The 22,743-nt window shown below is 37.8% G+C and overlaps 1 protein-coding gene across 1 annotated transcript; it reads left to right on the top strand.

Annotated features, from left to right (window-relative positions):
* The first annotated feature begins 3,327 nt into the window (after positions 1-3,327).
* On the top strand, positions 3,328-17,907 carry LOC117324640 (zinc finger protein 709-like). Its single transcript, XM_033880565.1, is given in 6 exon segments — positions 3,328-3,394; positions 16,018-16,847; positions 16,849-17,193; positions 17,195-17,326; positions 17,328-17,525; positions 17,527-17,907. Coding segments are annotated over 5 exon segments (1,584 nt in total). The 5' UTR covers positions 3,328-3,394; positions 16,018-16,073; the 3' UTR covers positions 17,662-17,907.
* Positions 17,908-22,743: the final 4,836 nt, after the last annotated feature.

Below are 22,743 nucleotides of genomic sequence, written 5' to 3'. Positions count from 1 at the left end.
TACCAATTTCGTTTGACGAAAATGACCAATAAATCAAATGCAAATGATAATATTTTGTTATGTGCACGGGATTGCTTGTTGTAGGCGATACTTGGAACGTATTTACTGTTGTAAGGGAGGTAATTGCAAGATTACGGAAATCAAAAGTTAAACCAATTTGATTGGTCGATTCTTCCATGACTTTGGCAGGGGGTTTACAATCGAAGTGACAGATAACTACGGCAATATTCAGATGATATCAACAATAACATTTTTGGATATGTGTGGTTGGCAGTTGTTGTCATGTTTAAAATGAACAATTATATAGCTTGTTTTTATTTCGGCACAGATGAGAATATTTACTGAAACGGACCATAAGTGAAGCGGACTTGGAAATACCGAAACGAAGAAAAATGGGGCTTAATTATAATATAAATTGGCATTATTTTCAGAGGATTGACCAAAATATATGTTCTTCAATGCCTAATTGTATCCTATATAAAATATTAGAGGTTTATTTGACCGAATTTTAAATTAATTATGCATTTGCGAATCGCGGCCCGATTGTCGTTAGAGTTGAATTACCAAAATGGCCGATAGTCGACCCAAAATCGATATTTTTACGAGAGTTTTTTTTTCATTTACCTGCAAGTATTTTGAAATAATTTGCAAAATACCGAATTCACGACCAAATTTTCGATTGTGACGAACTACTGAGACGGTGTTAAGATCAGCTGTTACATGGCTACGTTTACTATGCACTACGTCTACTAGGTAATTTTTTTTAAAGACGGAAATCCGGATTATCTAAAAACAAATGCAAAAATACTTGTGATATTCACTTAATTTGATATTCAGCCGTTAATTGTTATCTGTAGTTTTATAACTTCTGATATATTGTGATTGATACTCTATATAATATTGCTGTGGAACTTGTGTTATTTTACAAACAAATTCATTTTAATAATTTGTTAATTTAGAATTTTCATCAAGTCATGATCAAGACTTGAAATTCTCACTACACCATACTTCAAACACGGAGTAATCAATGAATTGATAAACTGAAAATTGAAGTCAAGAAAATGAGTTAATATTTACCTTAAATATTTTTTCAATATACAACAAATGTTCAGATGACTATTTGTGCCATGCTGTTACAAGATTTCAGTTACAATTCTAAAATTGAATTAGTATGTAAATATATGTTATCCTGTCAATATCCACAAAGCGAGTGTAGTCTACTGTACTCAAGGTCATGCCAGTAGATAGCGGTACATATACTTACTGCTTACATCTAGTGCTTACTTGTGTGAACTATAAATCAATAACAAAATGGTTCATATATTTCTATATATGACTTCACAAATTATGTGGCGTCTGAAGATCTGAATGAAGTTAATAAACAAATGTATTAAATTATTTTTATGAAATATTCAAGTCACAGATCATTCTCTTTTAAAAATATTGATTTCAGGTCCATTTTGGTAATTCAACTATGACGGCAATCAGGCCTCGAATGGCGAATGATTACAAAAATTTTAAATACGTCTCGGTCAAATAAACCCCTAATATTTTACATATGATTAATGTTGACATTGGAGAACATATAATTGTGTCCATTCTCCAATATAAGCACTGGTAGAAAGTACAGAATAGAGCTTCATAAATATATTCTCAAAATTACTAATTACCGCGGTAAATATAACATTTTACCTAAACCTCCCATGACTGATGGTGAACTTAAACTTGCAAATCTCTTGTGTCATTCCAATTTTGATATGTGTAAATATATACACGTACGGTATATATATAGATATAGATATGGAATGATTCACAAATTTGCATACAGTTATGGAATCTTATAACACCCCGAAAAATGTTCTCTCCACATAAAGGATGTGATTTGTGCAATTACATTGCTGAACTGTATGGTTCACTATGATTGGATGATCAACATTGGAAAGGGACAATAAATAGGGAATGTGTCATCCCATCGAATGGACTGTAACCTTTATCAGCTTTGAAGTTGAAAATGAAGCTTGAAAGTTTTTTTTTTCCTGTTTGCTGAATTATTTGATGAAGATAGTCTTTATATGGTTGTTATTATTTATCACATTGTGTACAATACTGTAATGATACCAGAAGTATATCTTCTCATATAAAGATTTATTAACATCAAATGATTCCTGAACAAAAGGAGTCAAGTTTTTTTGTTTTGAAGTATCATACATGCTTGAGTACAGTTTCAATAGGATACATTCCTAATCCGGGCCTTGATTAGCAGCTCTGGTTTTGGTTTTCAGTAGTTCTTTATGTGTGTTTCATCATATTAAGTTGAAATATGCTAAACTAACGATGGAACTAGCCTAAATTTAGTGCATATTAGAAGTTGGCATCAATAAGGTCACAGAGTCCTGGCTGTATTATAACTGATGATGCCTTCCCGAAAGAAAGAAGACATATTTTATTTTCATCCACCCAAGATAGATCAACAAACTTCCAATTTTAATTAGGACCTTACAGAAACATGCATGTGTTAAATCATATCAGAACAGCTACAAACATTTCAAATTATTTGCAATTAATTCCTAAACCAATATCAGTAAATTTATCAACTTTAAACTTAGAAGATTACTGATTTTGCATTAAACAATAATGTTCGTTTACAGTACTTCCAGTACTTTGATTAGTATTTGTAGCCCTCTTGACATGATTAAAACCAGAAAGCCTTTTCAACATATATATAAAGGATATTGATGGATTTCCCGTTGAATATGACATATTTCACGGGGATGACAGAATATTGATACTTACACGAATGCGAAACACGAATGAAAAAATATCTAAATATTCCGTAATACGAGTGAAAGATATTCATCGGGAAACCTTTCAATTACCTTTTGGCATTTTGACGCTAACAAATAATTAAAAACATCGGAAAATTCACAGTGTCAAAAAGTGCGGTAGTCAAGTCCTCCAGAAACACCTACAAGATGTAGCTAATACAGAGACCACAGGTCTGTCCGACTCGTTTTATAAAATAATAACATATAAAAGTAGACTACATATAAATGAGATATATGTACTCTTATATGTTATTATTTTATAAAACGAGTCGGGCACCAGTGGTTTCTAGTCTATCAAATTCGAGATATTTTTTGGACTGAAACACTAAGTGCATCAACGCAGAACTTAGTAAAAACTTAGTAAAAATGGAAATAATTTCACGGGAAGCAAACAATTGAGTGTTGGATCTGTTCCGCTTGGAAAGGCTCCAACATCTCGGGTTGAAAATCTTAAGGTTACGATTGTATGACAGGGTGGTGGTGTGCAACCTTTGAGTTACCTCCCTTTGGTTTCATTCTTCATGGGCAAGCCATGCTGAAGCCATGCTGTGTGCTCGAAACGACTGGCGGTAAGTTTGTGATCATAACATATTCTACCATGTGCTTTATCTTTGTTGGTTGACAGGTCATTACAACGATGTCTACGCATCATGTATGTAATATATATCCCATATGTATGTCACAGACACAAATATATTGTATAATCTGGTAGGGTAGAGCACACAAGATCCATGTCCATGTCGTTGTAACACTTTTCTAGTTGTTTTTAAAAATACAAAATAGTTTTAGTTATTTCAAACGGACCGAAATGATACGGACTTTGTTGTATTCCGCTTGTAGGACATAGGTTGTAATTCACTTTTGTATTAACCGGCAAATCACGTGGTATTTCTACTATCACTACCGGCAGTATTGTCTGCTTGAGCTCTGCTTCGCTTCGGAAGAAGAAAACTTCATAATTTGTGTGTTTGCTACGAAATTATTCTCATTTAATCATGGGATTATGGAAAGAAATATATATTTGACCCTGTTGATCATTTAAATGTAAGTTGACACGCTATATTTTTTCAATATATACGAACTTTGAAAATTCCATCGTCAGCATCGGGAAAATCAGCTTAAGCTTATGTCTTAGGCAAAACTGTACAGTATGGAAGTGAGCGGCTAGTCTTCAGGGATTCAATACATTTTGTGAACACCACTCCAAAACACTTGATGACAACTGTCAATGAATTGATTTGCTCACATATTTGTAGACTTAAGTAGTAGTAGCTATATATATATATAAAAGTGTTTTTCAGATGGAATTTAATGTAACAGTTATGAATGAAACAAAGAGTTGTGAACACTGAATGATGCTATCTACATACTACATAGTCATTATCATATCATAGATCAAGATATGGATTACCTTCAAATAAAACATAAATGTTTTTGTGGAAAAAAAAGTGTTTTCCCACCTACCTACCCTATTTTTTTCAGAGCCGAAATGGGAAACAACTATAATTTTATTTGGCCTTAAATAAACACTTGTTTGATAGAGAATTGAGGGTCATTCTAAGGGGGAGGGTGCGGGAGGGGGCAGTGGCCCCCTCCTGCTAGGGGGGTATGGGGGGTCTCCCCCAGAAAAATTTGAGAATGTAGATGCAAAATCCTGCATTCTGAGCATATTTCAAGTAACAATTCATACTTTTGACATTGTCAGAAATGTTCTTTTTTTTAATTATATCATCACAAAAATTAATACTGTATGGCTTCTACACCTCATCCCTACCCAGCCTAAAACATCCTGGTTACACCATACACTCATTATAAAAGACAGTACAAACTAAAATAGCAACAAGTATTATTTATTTTCTTATTCAGTAACAAGTACTGTACATGAATCGTGCACTAACCATGAGAACAGAGATAGCCAGTTCTTGTTAAACACTCGCGTTTTCCATGGCTTTTCTGGTTTCGCCCCCTCCCCCTCTTCATCTATTACCTTTTCTCTCTCAATGTTATCAGCAGGACGCTTTTCTATGAGAGAAAACAGCGTTCATGTCCCTTACCCAGTCGTGCAACTTTTTTGGGAGGCATTCGAGACCAGTGCACTGAAGTAATGCGCGATTGGCTGGTTACAGAAATAAATATCCAATCAGCGCGTCGCTATCGTATTTCGCTATAATTAGAACAGAAAATTTCCCAGTATGACCGCATCTGGAACTCTTCAGGCTTTTCCTGTTTTCTCCAAACAAAAAGCGAGAGGTGTTCCGGACACATATGATGAAAGTTTTATTGACGACACGGAAAAGCATCTTTCGATTTTGGTCAGATTTATTTGTTAACCAGTTTGATATGAGGTTGTGCAACAACTTATGCATATCTACTATTTAGTATGCGTCCCTAGGACGCCCGTGATTAGAATATGTGCGTCCTTTCCGATTTTTATGCGTCACAGACGCAGGACGCGCACGTAGATTTATCACTGCTTAATTAAGTCTCGATCTGTGCATGTCGTCAAGCAAAAATACTATTACCAATATCAAGTTTAGCCTTGTTATATGACGTCATATTTACCATGGCGTAATCACTAACTATGACATCATCAGATGGTATCTGTGATGTCATAAATATGCTGAGGCATCATAAAAAATAACCCAAATACTGTCCAGATCTCCGCTTAGCAACACACAAACTATTCTAAATAGTAACATGACATCCAAGATTTCAAAATTTAATGCCTATAACATCATGTTTCCACCGTGGTAATTCAGATATGTACCAGTGATCATAAGAAACTGTCCGCTGATCTCATTTTATGCTGAAAATGCTGTTTTTGTTGCTATACTTAAGGAAATGACAATAATTGACAATTACAACAACATCATATCAGCCGTACACTCAATTCATTAAAATACATGCTTATTATATTTGTATATATTAACAGAAAATAAAGATTTCAGCAAAAATTTCGAGATTCCCAAAAAGTTATTTTGGGTTTGTAAATATAAAACATAAAATAATCAGGGCTCGAACTTAAAGGTAGCCCGATAGTCTGAGACTAGTAGGTTTTCTACCCGGGCTAGTGGTTTGAAATTCTGGTAGCCCGACTGACTAGTGGAAATCTTGTATAACTTTATTTGATCAAAATGTCGGGCTAGTAAAAATCACAGTGTTATTTATTCGTATGTTCGCTGAAAAACGATCCTCCACTTTCCGTTTTCACTCGACATGTTGCCGTGTGTATATATACATTAGTAAACGTGTGAGAGTTCCGAAAGCATTAAAATCATAATGAAGTCGGAGGATTCCGATGTTGAGCAGATGGTAAGTCTTGGTCATGTTCGCGTTTGTATCGAAAGAATTATTAGCAGCTCATTCAGGTTCGTTTTTGACAGCCCATTTTTTGACACATTGTAAAAGCGTTCGTAGTAACTGAATATGGACCGCTACATTCAACATTTTAGGAAACGGAAAGTGGGTGATCGTAATTCTGATGATAATGAGGATGAAAGCAATAAGAAAGAGAAAAAGATCACAAACGTGAACGAATGTTCAGAGAACAGTGACAACAAGAATGTCCGTGAGTCGAAATAGACACCACAGGACAGTCCATGTATATGGTATGCAAGGCCTATCCAAAGATAAGTGATCGTAAGGGTGCCTTTGTTAAGGGTTGTTTTAACAATGGAGAAAAGACACATTAACTGTTCATGCATTGACAGTTCAATGTCAGACAAATGTGGTCAAAAGTTAATCCTACTGTACAAAAGAGAGTCGGTGCATTATTTAAGTGCATTCTATGTTGCAAAGCTTGGTCGACCATTTTCTGTCGTTTCTCCAAATTCCAAAACTCATTTATTTACTTTATTAATTTAAGTCATGATGTTATTAATATTACAGCTTATATTCTGATTATTATCACAACATATTAGTTAAGTATTTACTGCTGATCTGTTACACATGAGGACACATACAGGGGTCGACATTAACTTTTTTCTGCACTTGTCCCTACAAGTGATAAGATAAATTCACTTGTCCGAATGAAATAATCACTTGTCCTACATGTGTTTCTACTTTCCTTCTGTTATGTGTAAACAGCGAGATGATTTATTATAAAGTAGAGGTAAGCACTGCAAGCCATAATTTCGACTCATAATAATTACTAACAACAATAAAACAGCAAGAAAGTATTATTACAAGTTATTTAAGTTTTACTAAACCATCCTTTTTTTACCTAAAAGCAGATGAATGAAGTACTTTAAAATAATTAACTTTCATGAAGAACTGTTCGACTAAACTATAAACAAACTTGCTACTGTGAAAACATTAAAACATGTCACCGTTTTCTAGGGCACGGCAGTCTGCTTCATCTGTAGCCTCCTTAATTATATCAAAACTGATTCATTTTTATTACGATTCCAGCAGACGGTATCTGTCGTAGTATCAATGCTCTCACATGTACAGCATTCGCATGCGTTCAAACATACTAGTGATACCGATTACATGTTTTCGACAGCCCTCGGAAGTCTACCATCATTTCTATGTAGTTCCAAATGAAGCTTTAATAAGCATGATCAACTCACTTCCGTTCGATGGTTAACACAATTTAAAGGAGTTTTTACTCATTTTACAGTGAGTATTGAATCAGTTTTGACTTCAGAATATAACATAAATAAAACACAAAGACAGATTTGTTACTTGTCCCGTCGGACAAGTACTTTAATGATTTCACTTGTCCGACATCAATTTCGTCTGGTACCGGACAATCGGACAAGCGTTAATGTCGACCCCTGACATACATGTACAATATCATGAGAAACATGATAATAAATATGTCACAATTTAACATAGATATTCATTGTTATATTTCCAATATTTTTCGGGCTAGCAACTTTCAATTTTACTAGCCCGACTGGGCTAGTGAAATTTACATTTGGACTAGTGAAATTTTGAATGGCTAGCCCGACTGACTAGTGGTTTCGAAAATAAAGTTCTAGCCCTGATAATTTTTCATTTAACACTGATTCATTAACACCATGCTTATATACACACTACTCTGAAAATGGGCAGATTTGTGAGTTACCTCCCTTGATCCGTCTAATATGACAAGTTAGGTGTTAAAGAAATTTTAAATTGGTTTGTATGTATTTTTGAACAATAATGAATGAAAATAAAGCTTAATCAAGCATGACTAAGCACATTTTTTAAAAACATTCATTTTTAGCCCACCATCATCAGATGATGGGCTATTCAAATGGCATTGCATCCGGGGGATCCGTGGTCCGTCGTCCATTCATCTTGTTATCGCTATTTCTGAAAAAAGTACAGAGAGGATCTTTCTCAAATTTCATATGCAGGTTTCCCTTGGTCTGTTGTTACGCATATTGCATTTTGGGACCGATCAGAAAACAACATGGCCGACAGGCAACCATCTTAGATTTTGACAATTGAAGTATGAATCTCTATTTCTCAGAAAGTACTGAAGAGTTCTTTCTCAAATTACATATGTAGGTTCCCCTTGGTCTGAAGTTATGCATATTGCATTTTAGGAATGACCGAAAAACAACATGGCCGACAGGCAGCCATCTTGGATTTTGACAATTGAAGTTTGTTATCTCTATTTCTCAGAAAGTACTGAAGAGTTCTTTCTCAAATTTCCTATGTAGCTTCCCCTTGGTCTGTAGTTATGCATATTGCATTTTGGGACTGACCGAAAAACAACATGGTCGAGAGGCATCCATCTTGGATTTTGACAATTGAAGTTTGTTATCGCTATTTTACAGAAGGTACTGAATGGCTCTTTCTCATATTTCATATGTAGGTTCCCCTTGGTTCGTCGTATTGCATTTTGGGACCAATCTGAAAACAACAATAACATGGTCAGCAGACAGCCATTATCGCTAAATCTAAAATTTCATATATAAGTTCCCCTTGTTTGAAAAGTACTGGAGGGATGTTTCCCAATTTACACAGATTAGTAAGAGGAAGGAAAATATAGAGAAGATCAATCTAACATGGAACCTATAAAGATCATTCAATGGTGGGCGCCAAGGTCCCTCTGGGTCAGGATGATCTCGTTCCTGTTTGCTGTACATGTGTGCTCTGACTTTTTCTCTCAAAACGGTTTACTACCAAATTTCGTGTGAAGCATATATCATTAGGGAAGGGCAAACATATTTTATATAAATGAGGTTGATCCGACCCCTAGGGCCCGAGTGGCGGGGCCCCAAATGGGGAAATTTGGTGATTTATTGTTTTAAAACCCTACTTCTGAACCATTAGGTGTATTACATCCTTTGCTGTGAAACATCATTGGGGGAAGCTTAAGGCAATCTTATTTTATATAAATGAGGCTGGTGTGTCCCCTAAGGATATAGGCCATGGCCCGGGCAGGATCCAAAAAGGGGAACTTTGCTATAATTTTGCTTTAAAACCCTACTCCTCCTTAATCCTTGGTTGGATTACATCCAAATCTGGTATGAAACCTCATTGGGGTAGGACAATCATATTTTATATAAATGAGGCTGGTCTGACCCCTGGGGCCTGAGGGGCTGGGCCCCAAAATGGGGAATATGATGAATTCTTGCTTAAAACTCTACTCCATCTTAAAAACCCTTGGGTGGATTACAACCAAATTTGATGTGAAACATCATTGGGGGAGAGCCTAGGGCCAGAGGGGCCCAAAAAGGGGAATTTTGATGAAATTGTGCTTTAAAATTCTACTCCTCCTTAACCCTTGGGTGGATTAAATATTTCTCCAAATTTGGTGTGAAACATCATCAGGGAAGGGCAATCATATTTTATGTAAAGGAAGTTGATATGACCCCTAGAGGACCGAGTGGTGGGCCCCAAAGGTGGAAATTTGGTGAATTGTTGCTTCAAAACGTCAACCCTACTCCTTTTTATACACCCGACGAAAGGCAGGTAGGTGGGTGGGCACATATGGTGTCCAGGCCAGAACTCCAATACAACTCGACCCAGGCTCTCCATACTTGACACAAATATACCTCTTGGTGAGGCGGACTGTCACATACCAAAATCATGCCCTTTACCCCCATATTTGTGGAGTTATTCCCCTTTGATGATTTTACTTGTCCGGATCATAACTCCAGTACTACTCGACCCAGGCTCCCCATACTTGACACAAATATACATAATGATGAGCTGGAGTGTCGCATTCCAAAATCATGCCCCTTACCCCCTTATTTGCGGAGTTATTCCCCTTTGATGAATTTACTTCAGGCACATATGGAGTCCGGACCATATCTCCAGTACTACTCGAACCGGGCTCTCCATACTTGACACAAATATACATCTTGATGAGCCGGAGTGTCGCATACCAAAATCATGCCCCTTACCCCCGTATTTGTGGAGTTATTCCCCTTTGATGATTTTACTTGTCCGGAACATAACTCCAATACTACTCAACCCAGGCTCTCCATACTTGACACAAATATATACATCTTGATGAGCCGGAGTGTCGCATACCAAAATCATTCCCCTTACCCCCGTATTTGCGGAGTTATTCCCCTTTGATGATTTTACTTGTCCGGACCATAACTCCAATACTACTCAACCCAGGCTCTCCATACTTGACACAAATATACATCTAGATGAGCCGGAGTGTCACATACCAAAATTATGCCCCTTACCCCTTATTAGCGGAGTTATTGCCCTTGGATGATTTTACTTCGGGCACATATGGTGTTGAGCTCTCTATACTTAACACAAATATACATCTAGATGAGCCGGAGTGTCACCAGTGATTTTTCAGCCTGTTTTGGGAAAAATAATTTTCCTGGAAATTGGGAAAATCTAACGCGGAAAATTATATTTTTGGGAAAAATTGTAAATTTGAATTACAAATAGATTATTATATACATTAAAACAATAAAAGAACAATTAAAATTTTAATGGAGATCACTTTGGTTTTATTTTTTCTATTTTGTTGTGCCAGTGTTCACAAGGGTATTTGCTTGTCTTTTTTGTTTTTGAACAAGAGGATCAGAGATCCGAGGTCCTCTGCGGATAAGTGTTCTGGTCCCTCAAAATTAATTCTCATCAAAAGGCGTCAACCTGATTTTGGTTTTCCTTTAAGTAGACCCATGTTGACTTGACAGTCGGTGTCCAGCTCGGCGACTGAAGGTGGCGAAGATACCGACATAGCAGGCTTTGTCTCAACAATCGAAAGTGGAATGGATGGCATGTACTATGGGTTCTGATAATGCCGTCTGTGTTGGTGTTTTGGGTTTAGATAGTTCAGTCAGGGTTTTGGAGCCCTTGCTGTCAGATAATCGTATTTTCTTTGCTTAGTACTTGCCATTATGTGAGGCCGCCATTTTACGGCGATTCGTGATCACCCAAGCGTTTGCATATTACTTGTATACTAATGGCAAAAACAGCGACCGGGTCAAAATATCCGGAATTGAAATCGGTAATTATTTGGGAATTTCAGCTGGACAATTGGGATTTTTTTTAATGAAATCTCATTGGGAATGGGATCGGTACCCGACTCTATTTATATAGGCTGAAAAATCACTGGTCACATACCAAAATTATGCCCCTTACCCCTTATTAGCGGAGTTATTGCCCTTTGATGATTTTACTTATCCGGACGATAACTTCAATACTACCCAACCCAGGCTCTGTATATTCTATATATAAACATGTGAACTCATTTTTGTGTTGTTGTGTCTAAACCAAGGTTTCCCATATTTGCAACATATACATCTCATCATTTAAAGTTGCCCTTTGAGGCCGCGGTGCCCGAGTGGTTAACACTAGCCCTCCACCTCTGGGTTGCGAGTTCGAAACCTACGTGGGGCAGTTGCCAGGTACTGACCGTAGGCCGGTGGTTTTTCTCCGGGTACTCCGGCTTTCCTCCACCCCCAAAACCTGGCACGTCCTTAAATTACCCTGGCTGTTAATAGGACGTTAAACAAAAACAAACAATTGCCCTTCGGTTTCAACTACACAACATTATGTGTATCAATATCTCCTTCCAACTTTCCAGCAATGATACTTCATTTTAAAGCATTACAACCTGTGAAACTACCCCCTTCCAAGTGTCAAATATTGCGGGGGGCGTATGTTGTGGCCCTCCAATGGGCCCTTGTTAAACCCTTAGCTGGATTACATCCAAAGGTTTGAAACATAATTAGGGGAGGGTAATCATATTTTATATGAATGAGGCTAGTGTATGTGACCCCTGGGGAAAAGGGGAACTTAGCCAAAATTATAAATGAGGCTTGTTAGGCCCCTTGGGAAAGAGGAATCGGGTCCCAATAGGGGAACTTAGCCAAAATTTTGCGTAAAAATGCTTCTCCTCCTTAATGCCTTAATTGCATTTATTACGACCAGATTTAGTAAGAAACATCATTGGGGAAGGGCAGTCCTAATTGATATAAATGAGGCTTGTCTCCCACCCATGGGAAATTTTGCTTTTAAGATGCCAATCCTCGATCACGCGTTCCTTTAAAAAAAAACTTAAAAAAAAAAACCAAAAGAGATAAAAACCAAATTTGACATGAAACATAACTGGCTGCATATATAGACAATTGTTTGGCAGAAGAAAGTTAAGGCCCATGGGCCTCTTGTATATAAATGGAGCTGGTATGACCCAAGGGGCCCAGTGGCAGGGCCCTAAAAAGGGAAATTTGGTGAATTATTGTTTAAATGCCCTACTCCTCCTTAACCCTAGGGTGGATTACATCCAAATTTGTTGTTAATAAATGAGGCTAGTGTGACCCATGGCACCCGAGTGGTATAGGCCTCAAAATTTTGCTTTAAAATGCTACTCCTCTTGAACTTTTCAGTGGATTACAAACAAATTTGGTGTGAGACATCATAAGGGGACAGCAATTATAGCTTATATAAATGAGGCTTGTGGGACCCCTGGGGACAGAGGAGCGAGGCCCCAAATGGGTAACTTAGCCAACATTTTGCTTTAAAATATTACTCCTTCATGCCTTAATTGATTACAAAATTTGGATTGAAACATCATAATTATAATCATTTATATATATATCATTGTGAACGGCAATTCTAATTGATTTAAATGAGGCTGGTTTGAACCATGTGGATGGACAGAGGGACATGCCCCAAAAATGGGAACTTAAATCACTGAAATTTTGCTTTAAGATGTTGCTCCTCCTTTTTAAAGCCAAAATGGATAAAAACCAATTTGATCTCAAACATAACTGGCTGCGTATATATAATTTATGGTAATGATGCTGGATTGAGGGGTGTGTCCCTGCTGTGTTTGTCTCAGATGACCGTTAAGGCCCATGGGCCTCTTGTTAGCTCACCTGGTCCAAAGGACCAAGGTGAGCTTATATACAATTTTGTATTATGCCATACTGTGGCGTCCGTCTGATGTCCGTCTGTCAACAATCAACTTCTTCATATCTGCTCATCGGAATTGAACAAAATTTGTCTGGTAGCATCATTGTGGGGCGGGGATTAGAAATTGTACAAATGGTGACGCTGACCCCCCTGGGGGCGGAGCGATAAAGGGTCAATTTGGCTTAATTCATATAAACGACTTCTTCTCTGGAACTAAGCAGTGGATATCAGTATCACTCATATTTGACTGGTGGCATCCATATAATTATTGGGTAGGGATACAAAATTGTACAAATGGTGGGGCTTACCCCCTGGGGCCTGAGGGACAGGGCCAAAAGGGGTCAATCGATATCTGACTAAATTGACGTAAACAACTTCTTCTCTGGAACTGAGCAATTGATATCGGTCAAATTTGTTTGGTAGCTCGTTATGAGATAGGGATTAAAAAACGTTCAAATGATGGAGCTGACCCCCCTGGGGCCTGAGGTGTGGGGCCAAAAGGGGTCAGTAAGCCAAATTGATGTAAACAACTTCTATGGAACTAAGCAATCAATGTCACTCCTATTTGACTGGTAGCATCGTATGGGGTAGGGATTCAAAATTGTACAAATGGTGGGTTGACCTTTTTGGGGGCCTTGAGGGGCAGGGCCAAAAGGGGTCCATTTGGCAATATTGATATTAATGAATTCTTCTCACTCAGGAGGGTACGCTTCAGTTGCCAATCTCCACACATAAACCCGGTTATTAATCCAATTACCACCTGGGATTCATCACTGAATATAACATTTTTCCATTCTTCATTTACAGTCCATCGACGTTTTTCTAAACACCAGTTCAGTCGCTCGAACTCCCTTCTGTTTACCTCTTTTATGACCATGCATATCGCACAACGCGACAGGAAATCTTATTTTTATGAAGAGCATGTTGAACAGTTCACTTACTCATATTTCTGGAGTATTTCCAATGTTATATTGATGGGTAATATCTTTTGAAATTTTTAACGGCTATTTTTTTACGCCCACAGAAGTCGTAATTCGACACGCATTGAAAGTTTTTTTTTTTTTGTCTTCCTGATCGACAATCGTTTTCAGTGCTTCCCTTGCATTAAAATTCTTTAAAATTGATCTGCATGTAGACTCGGGTATATCTAACAATCTGGCAATTTCACTTACTTGATGTCCTTCCCGTTTTAAATCCACAATGACTTGTTTTTTGTCAGGAGACAACTCAGCTGACTTATTTTGTCATTTTCGGAGGCCTAGGGCAGGTTATCAATTAGTCATGGATGTGCCTGGTCAAAACTTTCGTCCTTCTTTAGTGTACCACTTGATTTCAAGCTCACTGCAGATATTTGCACATGACTTACAGAGTAATTAATTACTTTTATCAACAGAGATGATGATGAGCTTGCAGTGTCTGATGCAGGAAGGTGGATCGATGGGCTTGTTCAGTTGTTACCTAAGTTTGTTTACCGACATTGAGTATCTATATTATCACTACAGGTACAAAGATGGTACGTTTTGAAAAAAAGGGACCTGGGATCTTTCCTCACACCTTTGGGACTTTGTTTGTTATATATTTGAAACTGGTCAGATCCCCACCCTTTAACTATATGAGCACAATCCTGATGTAAATATATAGGTCCAGGGGTCTTTCCCCACCCCAAGGGACTAATTACCTGGTAGTTTCTTTTAACACCTTCATGTTGAGTCTGGATTGTGTTTCTGTGTTAAATCTTTGAAGCATTTTAGATCCCCACATTCAACCAGTAACCATACATAGAATTGTTAGACAGATATCAACAAATAAAGCTATTAAATAGAACATGAATAGTGTTTTGATGTTTGGTTAAATCAACCAGGTGAGCAATACAGGCCCTCTGGGCCTCTTGTTACTACAGAAGATCAACAACACACAGCTGGTGAGGTTACACATTGGTGATATTCTTAATTCCTGGATATACCTGAAAATATGCAGGGTGATTGAAGTAAGGAAACTATGCATAATTAGAGTACGTATAGGGTCAATCACAACAGGCAAAGGAGACCTCGATGGGTCATCTAATCATACACTAACATATATTAACATGGAATCTGGAAAAAGTAATTTTGCCATTATTTGTTGCTGACCATGTGAGTGATTCAGGCCCTCTGAGCCTCTTGTTGATATAAAAGTCTCACTCTTTGTCATATGCCTTACCGAGTTTCCATCTTACGAACAGGGTATGGAAAAAAAAAATGTATAGATGAAGGAGATATGCTTCGATGAAAAGCGATAGAACACATTGTCGATATGCTATTTAATTAAATATATGTTTCAGATGAAATTGAAAGATTAACATGTATTTAATGAAAAGCATTAATAGGGGTTTCAAAATTTAGTAAATATTCAAAACTCATCTTCTTCAGGAATGAAAGGTTTTGTTCTATATCTGAAAGGGAACCAATTTTATTCAAATGATGTGTCCCATCTCCCAAGGTGTCTCAGTTTAGGCCCTAAAAGGGGAAACATAGCAAATTCTTTGAAATCCTTCAGTAGAAATATAGGGTAATTTGCTATTTATTACCATTGCAATATCCAGGTGAGTGATAGTATACAGGCCATCTGGGACTCTAGTTAGCAAAAATTGTCTTCAATACCATTCGAAAGAATATTTGGAGTTTGGAGTTCTTTGGGTCAAAACTCCAAATGGCAATTTAATGAACCAATTGGGGCAATTTTATAAGTACATAATTCAACGTATCGTTCAACGATTCTTTTTTTACCATAATTTATGCTAATAAAGAAGATTACATAAGCGTGAACTTTCAAAGTCTCCTGTTAAAAAGTAAAGAAATAAAGGTTTATTTTTTGGTTTCAGGTGAGAGATAAAACCTGCTCACCTCATAACAGGACACAGAGAAAAGCCAAAGTGTGATGTCTGTGGAAAGGCCTTTTAGTCAGACATGTCGACTACAGAGTCATCTCCGAACTCGTTCAGGAGTGAAGCCCTATCAATGTGATATCTGTGGCAAGGGGTTCAGTCATTCAGAAAGCCTACAGATACACATCAGAATACATACTGGAGAGAAGCCTTACAAATGTGATATCTGTCATAAGGCGTTCAGTCCTGCAGCTAGTCTACAGAGACACATCAGAACACATACTGGAGTGAAGCCCTATCAATGTGATATCTGTGGCAAGGGGTTCAGTCATTCAGAAAGCCTACAGACACACCTCAGAATACATACTGGAGAGAAGCCTTACAAATGTGATATCTGTCATAAGGCATTCAGTCCTGCAGCTAGTCTACAGAGACACATCAGAACACATACTGGAGAGAAGCCATACAAATGTGATATCTGTTGTAAGGCGTTCAGTCATTCAGAAAGCCTACAGACACACCTCAGAACACATACTGGAGAGAAGCCTTACAAATGTGATATCTGTTGTAAGGCGTTCAGTCATTCAGGAAGCCTACAGACACACCTCAGGACACATACTGGAGAGAAGTCATACAAATGTGATATCTGTTGTAAGGCATTCAGTCGTTCAGGAAGCCTACGGTCACACCTAAGGACACATACTGGAGAGAAGCCATACAAATGTGATATTTGTTATAAGGCGTTCAGTCATTCAGGAAGCCTACAGACACACCTCAGGACACATACTGGAGAGAAGCCATACAAATGTGATATCTGTTGTAAGGCATTTCAGTTGTTCAGGAAGCCTACGGTCACACCTAAGGACACATACTGGAGAGAAGCCATACAAATGTGATATCTGTCATAAGGCGTTCAGTCAAGCACTTAATCTACAGACACACCTCAGGACACATACTGGAGAGAAGCCATACAAATGTGATATCTGTCGTAAGGCGTTCAGTCAAGCAGGAAGCCTACAGACACACCTCAGGACACATACTGGAGAGAAGCCATACAAATGTGATATCTGTTGTAAGGCATTCAGTCGTTCAGAAAGCCTACAGACACACCTCAGGACACATACTGGAGAGAAGCCATACAAATGTAATATCTGTTGTAAGGCATTCAGTCGTTCACTTAAGCCTACAGACACACCTCAGGACACATACTGGAGAGAAGCCATACAAATGTGATATCTGTTGTAAGGCATTCAGTCGTTCAGGAAGCCTACCGTCACACCTAAGGACACATACTGGAGAGAAGCCATTACAAATGTGATATGTGTTATAAGGCGTTCAGTCAAGCAGATAATCTACAGACACACCTCAGGACACATACTGGAGAGAAGCCATACAAATGTGATATCTGTTGTAAGGCGTTCAGTCAAGCAGGAAGCTTACGGAGACACATCAGGACACATACTGGAGAGAAGCCATACAAATGTGATATATGTTGTAAGGCGTTCAGACAAGCAAATTAGTCTACAGACACACCTCAGGACACATACTTGAGAGAAGCCATACAAATGTGATATCTGTAGGAAGACGTCCATTCAAGTAGGGAACCTACGGTCACACCTCGGGACACATACTGGAGAGTAGTCAAACAAATGTAGTGTCAGTAGCAAGGAATTTTTTTTGGCATGTTTCCTAAAGAAAAACCTCAGGAGACATACTGGAGAGAATTAAACCAAACATAATAACATATTTCTGTGGTAGGATATTTAGTTAGAAAAATTACATATAGGGGACACCTCAGATATACAGGGAAACTAGGTCTGTTTTAAAGATTGGTCTGAGAAACTCTGTGCCCATTGGGATGGCTAAATAAAAAAAAATTCCGTAATCTGTTTTCTTGAATTAATTTAATTTGGTAAGTATCAGACTTTTGTGAACGAGACGTAATTTGGTTTAAATTGGTGTCGTCTGCCTTGGGTCTGAGGGTAGGACAAAATAATGGACATTTCAGCCCACCATCATTAGATGGTGGACTTTCAAATCGCCCTGTGTCCGTGGTCCGTCAACCGTCCGTCCGTCGCTCCGTCTGTTCGTACGTCAACATTTACATTTTCTGGAGGTTTCCCGTCAAAGTACTGAATGAATTTCAATGAAAGTTCATACAGGTGTTCCTTGCAACACGTTCTTGGGACGAGTCGATTTCAAAGTCGTGGTTTGTGAATCTAGGTCACTGTTACTATTTTTAGAAAGATTTTATAACTTTCATTTTCCGGAGGCCTAGGTTTCCCGTCAAAGTACAGAATGGATTTCGATGAAACTTCATTCAATTGTTCCTTGCAAGAAGTTCTGGAAAGGAGTCGAATTTCAAGGTCGTGGTTTACGAATCTAGGTCACTGTTACTGTTTTTAGAAAGATTTTATAACTTTTATTGTCCGGATGTTTCCTGTCAAAGTACTGAATGGATTTGGATGAAACTTCATACAGTTGTTCCTTGCAACAAGTTCTGGAGACAAGTCAAATTTCAAAGTCGTGGTTAGCGAATCATTCTTGAAATTTACGACACCCCACGGCCCACACACAGCCATTTGGATATCACTCGGTAAATAAAGGTAACCACACTATCCAATAACAATTGATTTTATTCCATTTCAGCTTGCACAAACAATAATTTCATTGCACATCTGCCTGTATACTCTTATACCTGCATGTTATAATCACGTTCTAACCTTTCGCCACTAATGTTCCTTTTTCACAAACAATTGTCCATGCTTATAGTTAATTATTTCCTTCAAATAAACTGTGCATCGATTTTCATGGCGGGCGTATTATGTACCGTTCGCGGTACCCTTTTTTTCAATGTGCACTTGGTTACATTATTCGACAGGCAGCCATCTTGGATTTTGACAATTGAACTTTGTTATCGCTATTTCTGAGAAAGTACAGAAGTGATCTTTCTCAAATTTCATATGTAGGTTACCCTTGGTTCCTAGTTATGCATATTGCATTTTGGGACCGATCGAATAACAACATGGCCGACAGGCAGCCATCTTGGATTTTGACAATTGAAGTTTGTTATCGCTATTTCTGAGAAAGTACTGAAGGGATCTTTCTGAAATTTCATATGTAGTTTGCCATTGGTCCCTAGTTATGCATATTGCATTTTCGGACCGATCAGAAAACAACATGGCCGACAGGCAGCCATCTTGGATTTTGACAACTGAACTTTGTTATCGCTATTTCTGAGAAAGTGCTGAAGGGATCTTTCTCAAATTTCATATGTACCTTGCCCTTGGTCCCTAGTTATGCATATTGCATTTTGGGACAGATTGGAAAACAACATGGCTGACAGGCAGCCATCTTGGATTTTGACAATTGAAGTTTGTTATCGCTATTTCTGAGAAAGTACTGAAGGGATCTTTCTCACATTTCATATGTAGGTTACCCTTGGTATGTAGTTTTGCATATTGCATTCTGGGACCGATCTGAAAGCAATATGGAAGATTTTGACAATTGAAGTTTGTTATCGCCATTTCGCAGTAAGAACTGAAGGGATCTTTCTCAAATTTGATATATAGGTTGTCCTTGGTCCCTAGTTATGCATATTCCATTTTGGGACCAGTTGGATAACAGCATGGCCAACAGACAGCCATCTTGGATTTTGACAACTGAACTTTGTTATCGCTATTTTGCAGAAGGTGCTGAAGGGATCTTTCTCAAATTTCATATGTAGGTTACCCTTGGTATGTAGTTTTGCATATTGCATTCTGGGACCGATCTGAAAGCAATATGGAAGATTTTGACAATTGAAGTTTGTTATCGCCATTTCGCAGTAAGAACTGAAGGGATCTTTCTCAAATTTGATATATAGGTTGTCCTTGGTCCCTAGTTATGCATATTGTATTTTGGGACCAGTTGGATAACAGCATGGCCAACAGACAGCCATCTTGGATTTTGACAATTGAACTTTGTTATCGCTATTTTACAGAAGGTGCTGAAGGGATCTTTCTCAAATTTCATATGTAGGTTCCTGTTGGTCCATCGTATTGCATTTTTGGACCAATCTGAAAACGTTGTCGACAGACAGCCATTATCGGATTCGCTAAATCTCAAATTTCATATATAAGTTCCCCTTGATTGAAAAGTACTGGAGGGATGTTTTTAAATTAAAGTAAGACGAAGGGAAAAATAGAGAAAAGATCAATCTGACATGGAACCTATAAAGATCATTCAATGGTGGGCGCCAAGATCCCTCTGGGATCTCTTGTTATAGTGTAGGGTTGTGTTGCGTTTCGCTGACATAATGATAGTTGGTCTCGCATGCATGCGCGCTTTTATAGAAACAGATTCCCATTCTCGTATCAAAGCAGACTTAGATATACAAATGTACATGTTTTGTATAATTCATTTTGGAACCAATCAGAAAACAACATGGCTGACAGGTGACCTCCTTCGATTTTGACTATTGCAGGTTGCTCCTGTTTTGTTTTACTTTATCAGGTAAGTAAATGTTTTGAGTGAAGAGTGAAGGAAGGATAAGGAAGAGAAAAGATCAGTCTTTCATTTGACTGAAATAGATCATTTAATGGTCATCTTCGCTAGCCAAGGCTTCTGATTACGTTACACTCCACGAACCCTTGGCAGATATAGGCGTCAGTTCTGGCCCTCTACCGGTGATTCGAAATAACCACCCTTCACGCATGAAATTTTCGACCAATCAAAACAAGCGTTACCGATTTACTTCATCGGTGATGTTTACAAACACACATCGAGGTTTGGTGTCATTTCGATGAGATATGTGATCAATGACTTATATGAATTGATCAAACACTGCGAATGTTCCCCAAAAGATTGTGATTTTTGTATTTATGTAAAATGCCATGACATAGTCGGCAATGTAGCTCTGTACTGGGTGCCGCATTTTTTGTTTACTGCGAAACCAAGCCAGAATGTAAAACGCGATTTGATTGGGTGCCCTGGGATTCCAGGGCGCGACGGTTTGAACACGACTATATCCGCCAAGGGTTCGTGGAGTGTAACGTAATCAGAAGCCTTGGCTAGCGAAGATGTTAATGGTGGGCGCCAATATCCCTTAGGGGATCTCTTTGTTGCTTATATTGTGCCCACAGTCATCGTTTGGAAGGCTCATTCGCTCCTGGCAAGTGATCTTTGTTATCTTTGATTATTGAAGAAGAGCTGCGTGGGATATCAATTGACCAGAGATTGTGATGGTAAATGGGTCAAAGTTCAAGGCCATTCGGTTCCCAAATTCAAGGACAAATTTGATCTCTGACAAAGGCACTGGATTTGATCAAACATATCAAACTTTACATATAATATTATTATTATTGGATGTGTAGCACACACGATGCTGACCTGTCACTATTCTAGTTTTCTAATATTCTTAATTTTTTGTTTTTGTTTTTTTTGTTTTACATCTTTTAGTTTTTCATACACACTGAATCACACCCTATATATTTTTCAATTTCAACATCTTAACATCTTTCCCTTTACAGGGGTAGTCTGACACAATAGATTGAGATATGATATTTAAATCTTGTTTAGCTAATAAACAATTTTATTGTGAATATGCAATAATTACAGCTTTTACACAAATGTAATAAATCAGCTAAGCAATTCATAAATGTCACATTGTTTCAAGACCATTATAGCGTGCCAATTACTATTAACATTGTTTAATATGTCTAGAAGAATAAAGGTGGTCTAGAAGCTCATAGCTGATACAGACCAAAGATTAGGTAAATCAGGTAAATAGTTTTTAGGCGCTGTGAAACAACCACCACCTAAGGTGGCTGTTTCACAGCGCCTAAAAACTCATCGCCACATTTCGCTCGAACAAATTCGTTCGGAACTTTTAAGGAAATCAAAATGTCGTTTATTTCTATGATAAATCCAGATGAGTTCAGGATGGGATCGGAAATAATTCCCCCAAAACGCTAGACAATGATATCTCCTTCCGCGAAGTATATCTTTATGATTAAGTATGTATGTATATATGTTTGAAGTCATTTCTGTGCAAATTATAACTCTTGGTCCTGGTTTGTGCAGAGACTTGTATATCAGGTATATAGTCTCTGGTTTATTTGTGCTAGGAGAGGTAACTCGTATACACTCTAGTTGATGCAACATCGGAAAGGCACCGGGAGCTCTTAAGTTGATCAAAATTGCCTTCGCCCGTAGACTACTGTTTTTAGTATCAAAGTTTCCAATTTGAAATCAATAAGTGAAATCGATTGGTTTTACATTTGATACTTAAAATGAAAGTAGAATTATTCTGATTGGTTCTTCATTTCCAATAGGCCACAGAAAAATCGTTGAGCTGGTTGAAATGATCAAGGGAGGAAACCTAACGTAAGCTTGTTTCAACAACAGATATTCTAATAACAATAAAGTGGTCGTATGCTTTAAATCAGGGCGATAGTGAAATGCTTCACATGAACGTGAACGATTTAACAAGTCACCGGAACAGATCAGGAAGGCCCATTGACCAGGAACAATTTAAATTTCCGAAACGAATTTCTTCTAGAGAAAAATTGTTAAATATCTAATCATGGTAGAGATCCTTTCAAAAAATAAAGAAAATTCCTTAAAATGACATATAGGATATTTGTATTAATATACTACTTGTTTTTTCTCCTGTGTTTCATTCCCTTATACACAGCTCTATGAGGGGCTTGCCACTTTGATTATGCACGATTCATAGCTTAC

The sequence above is a fragment of the Pecten maximus genome, chromosome 3, assembly GCF_902652985.1.
Source record: "Pecten maximus chromosome 3, xPecMax1.1, whole genome shotgun sequence".
Taxonomy (NCBI): Eukaryota; Metazoa; Mollusca; class Bivalvia; order Pectinida; family Pectinidae; genus Pecten; species Pecten maximus.
Note: the sequence above shows the minus strand (reverse complement) of the source record. Positions and strands in the feature narration are given on the sequence as shown.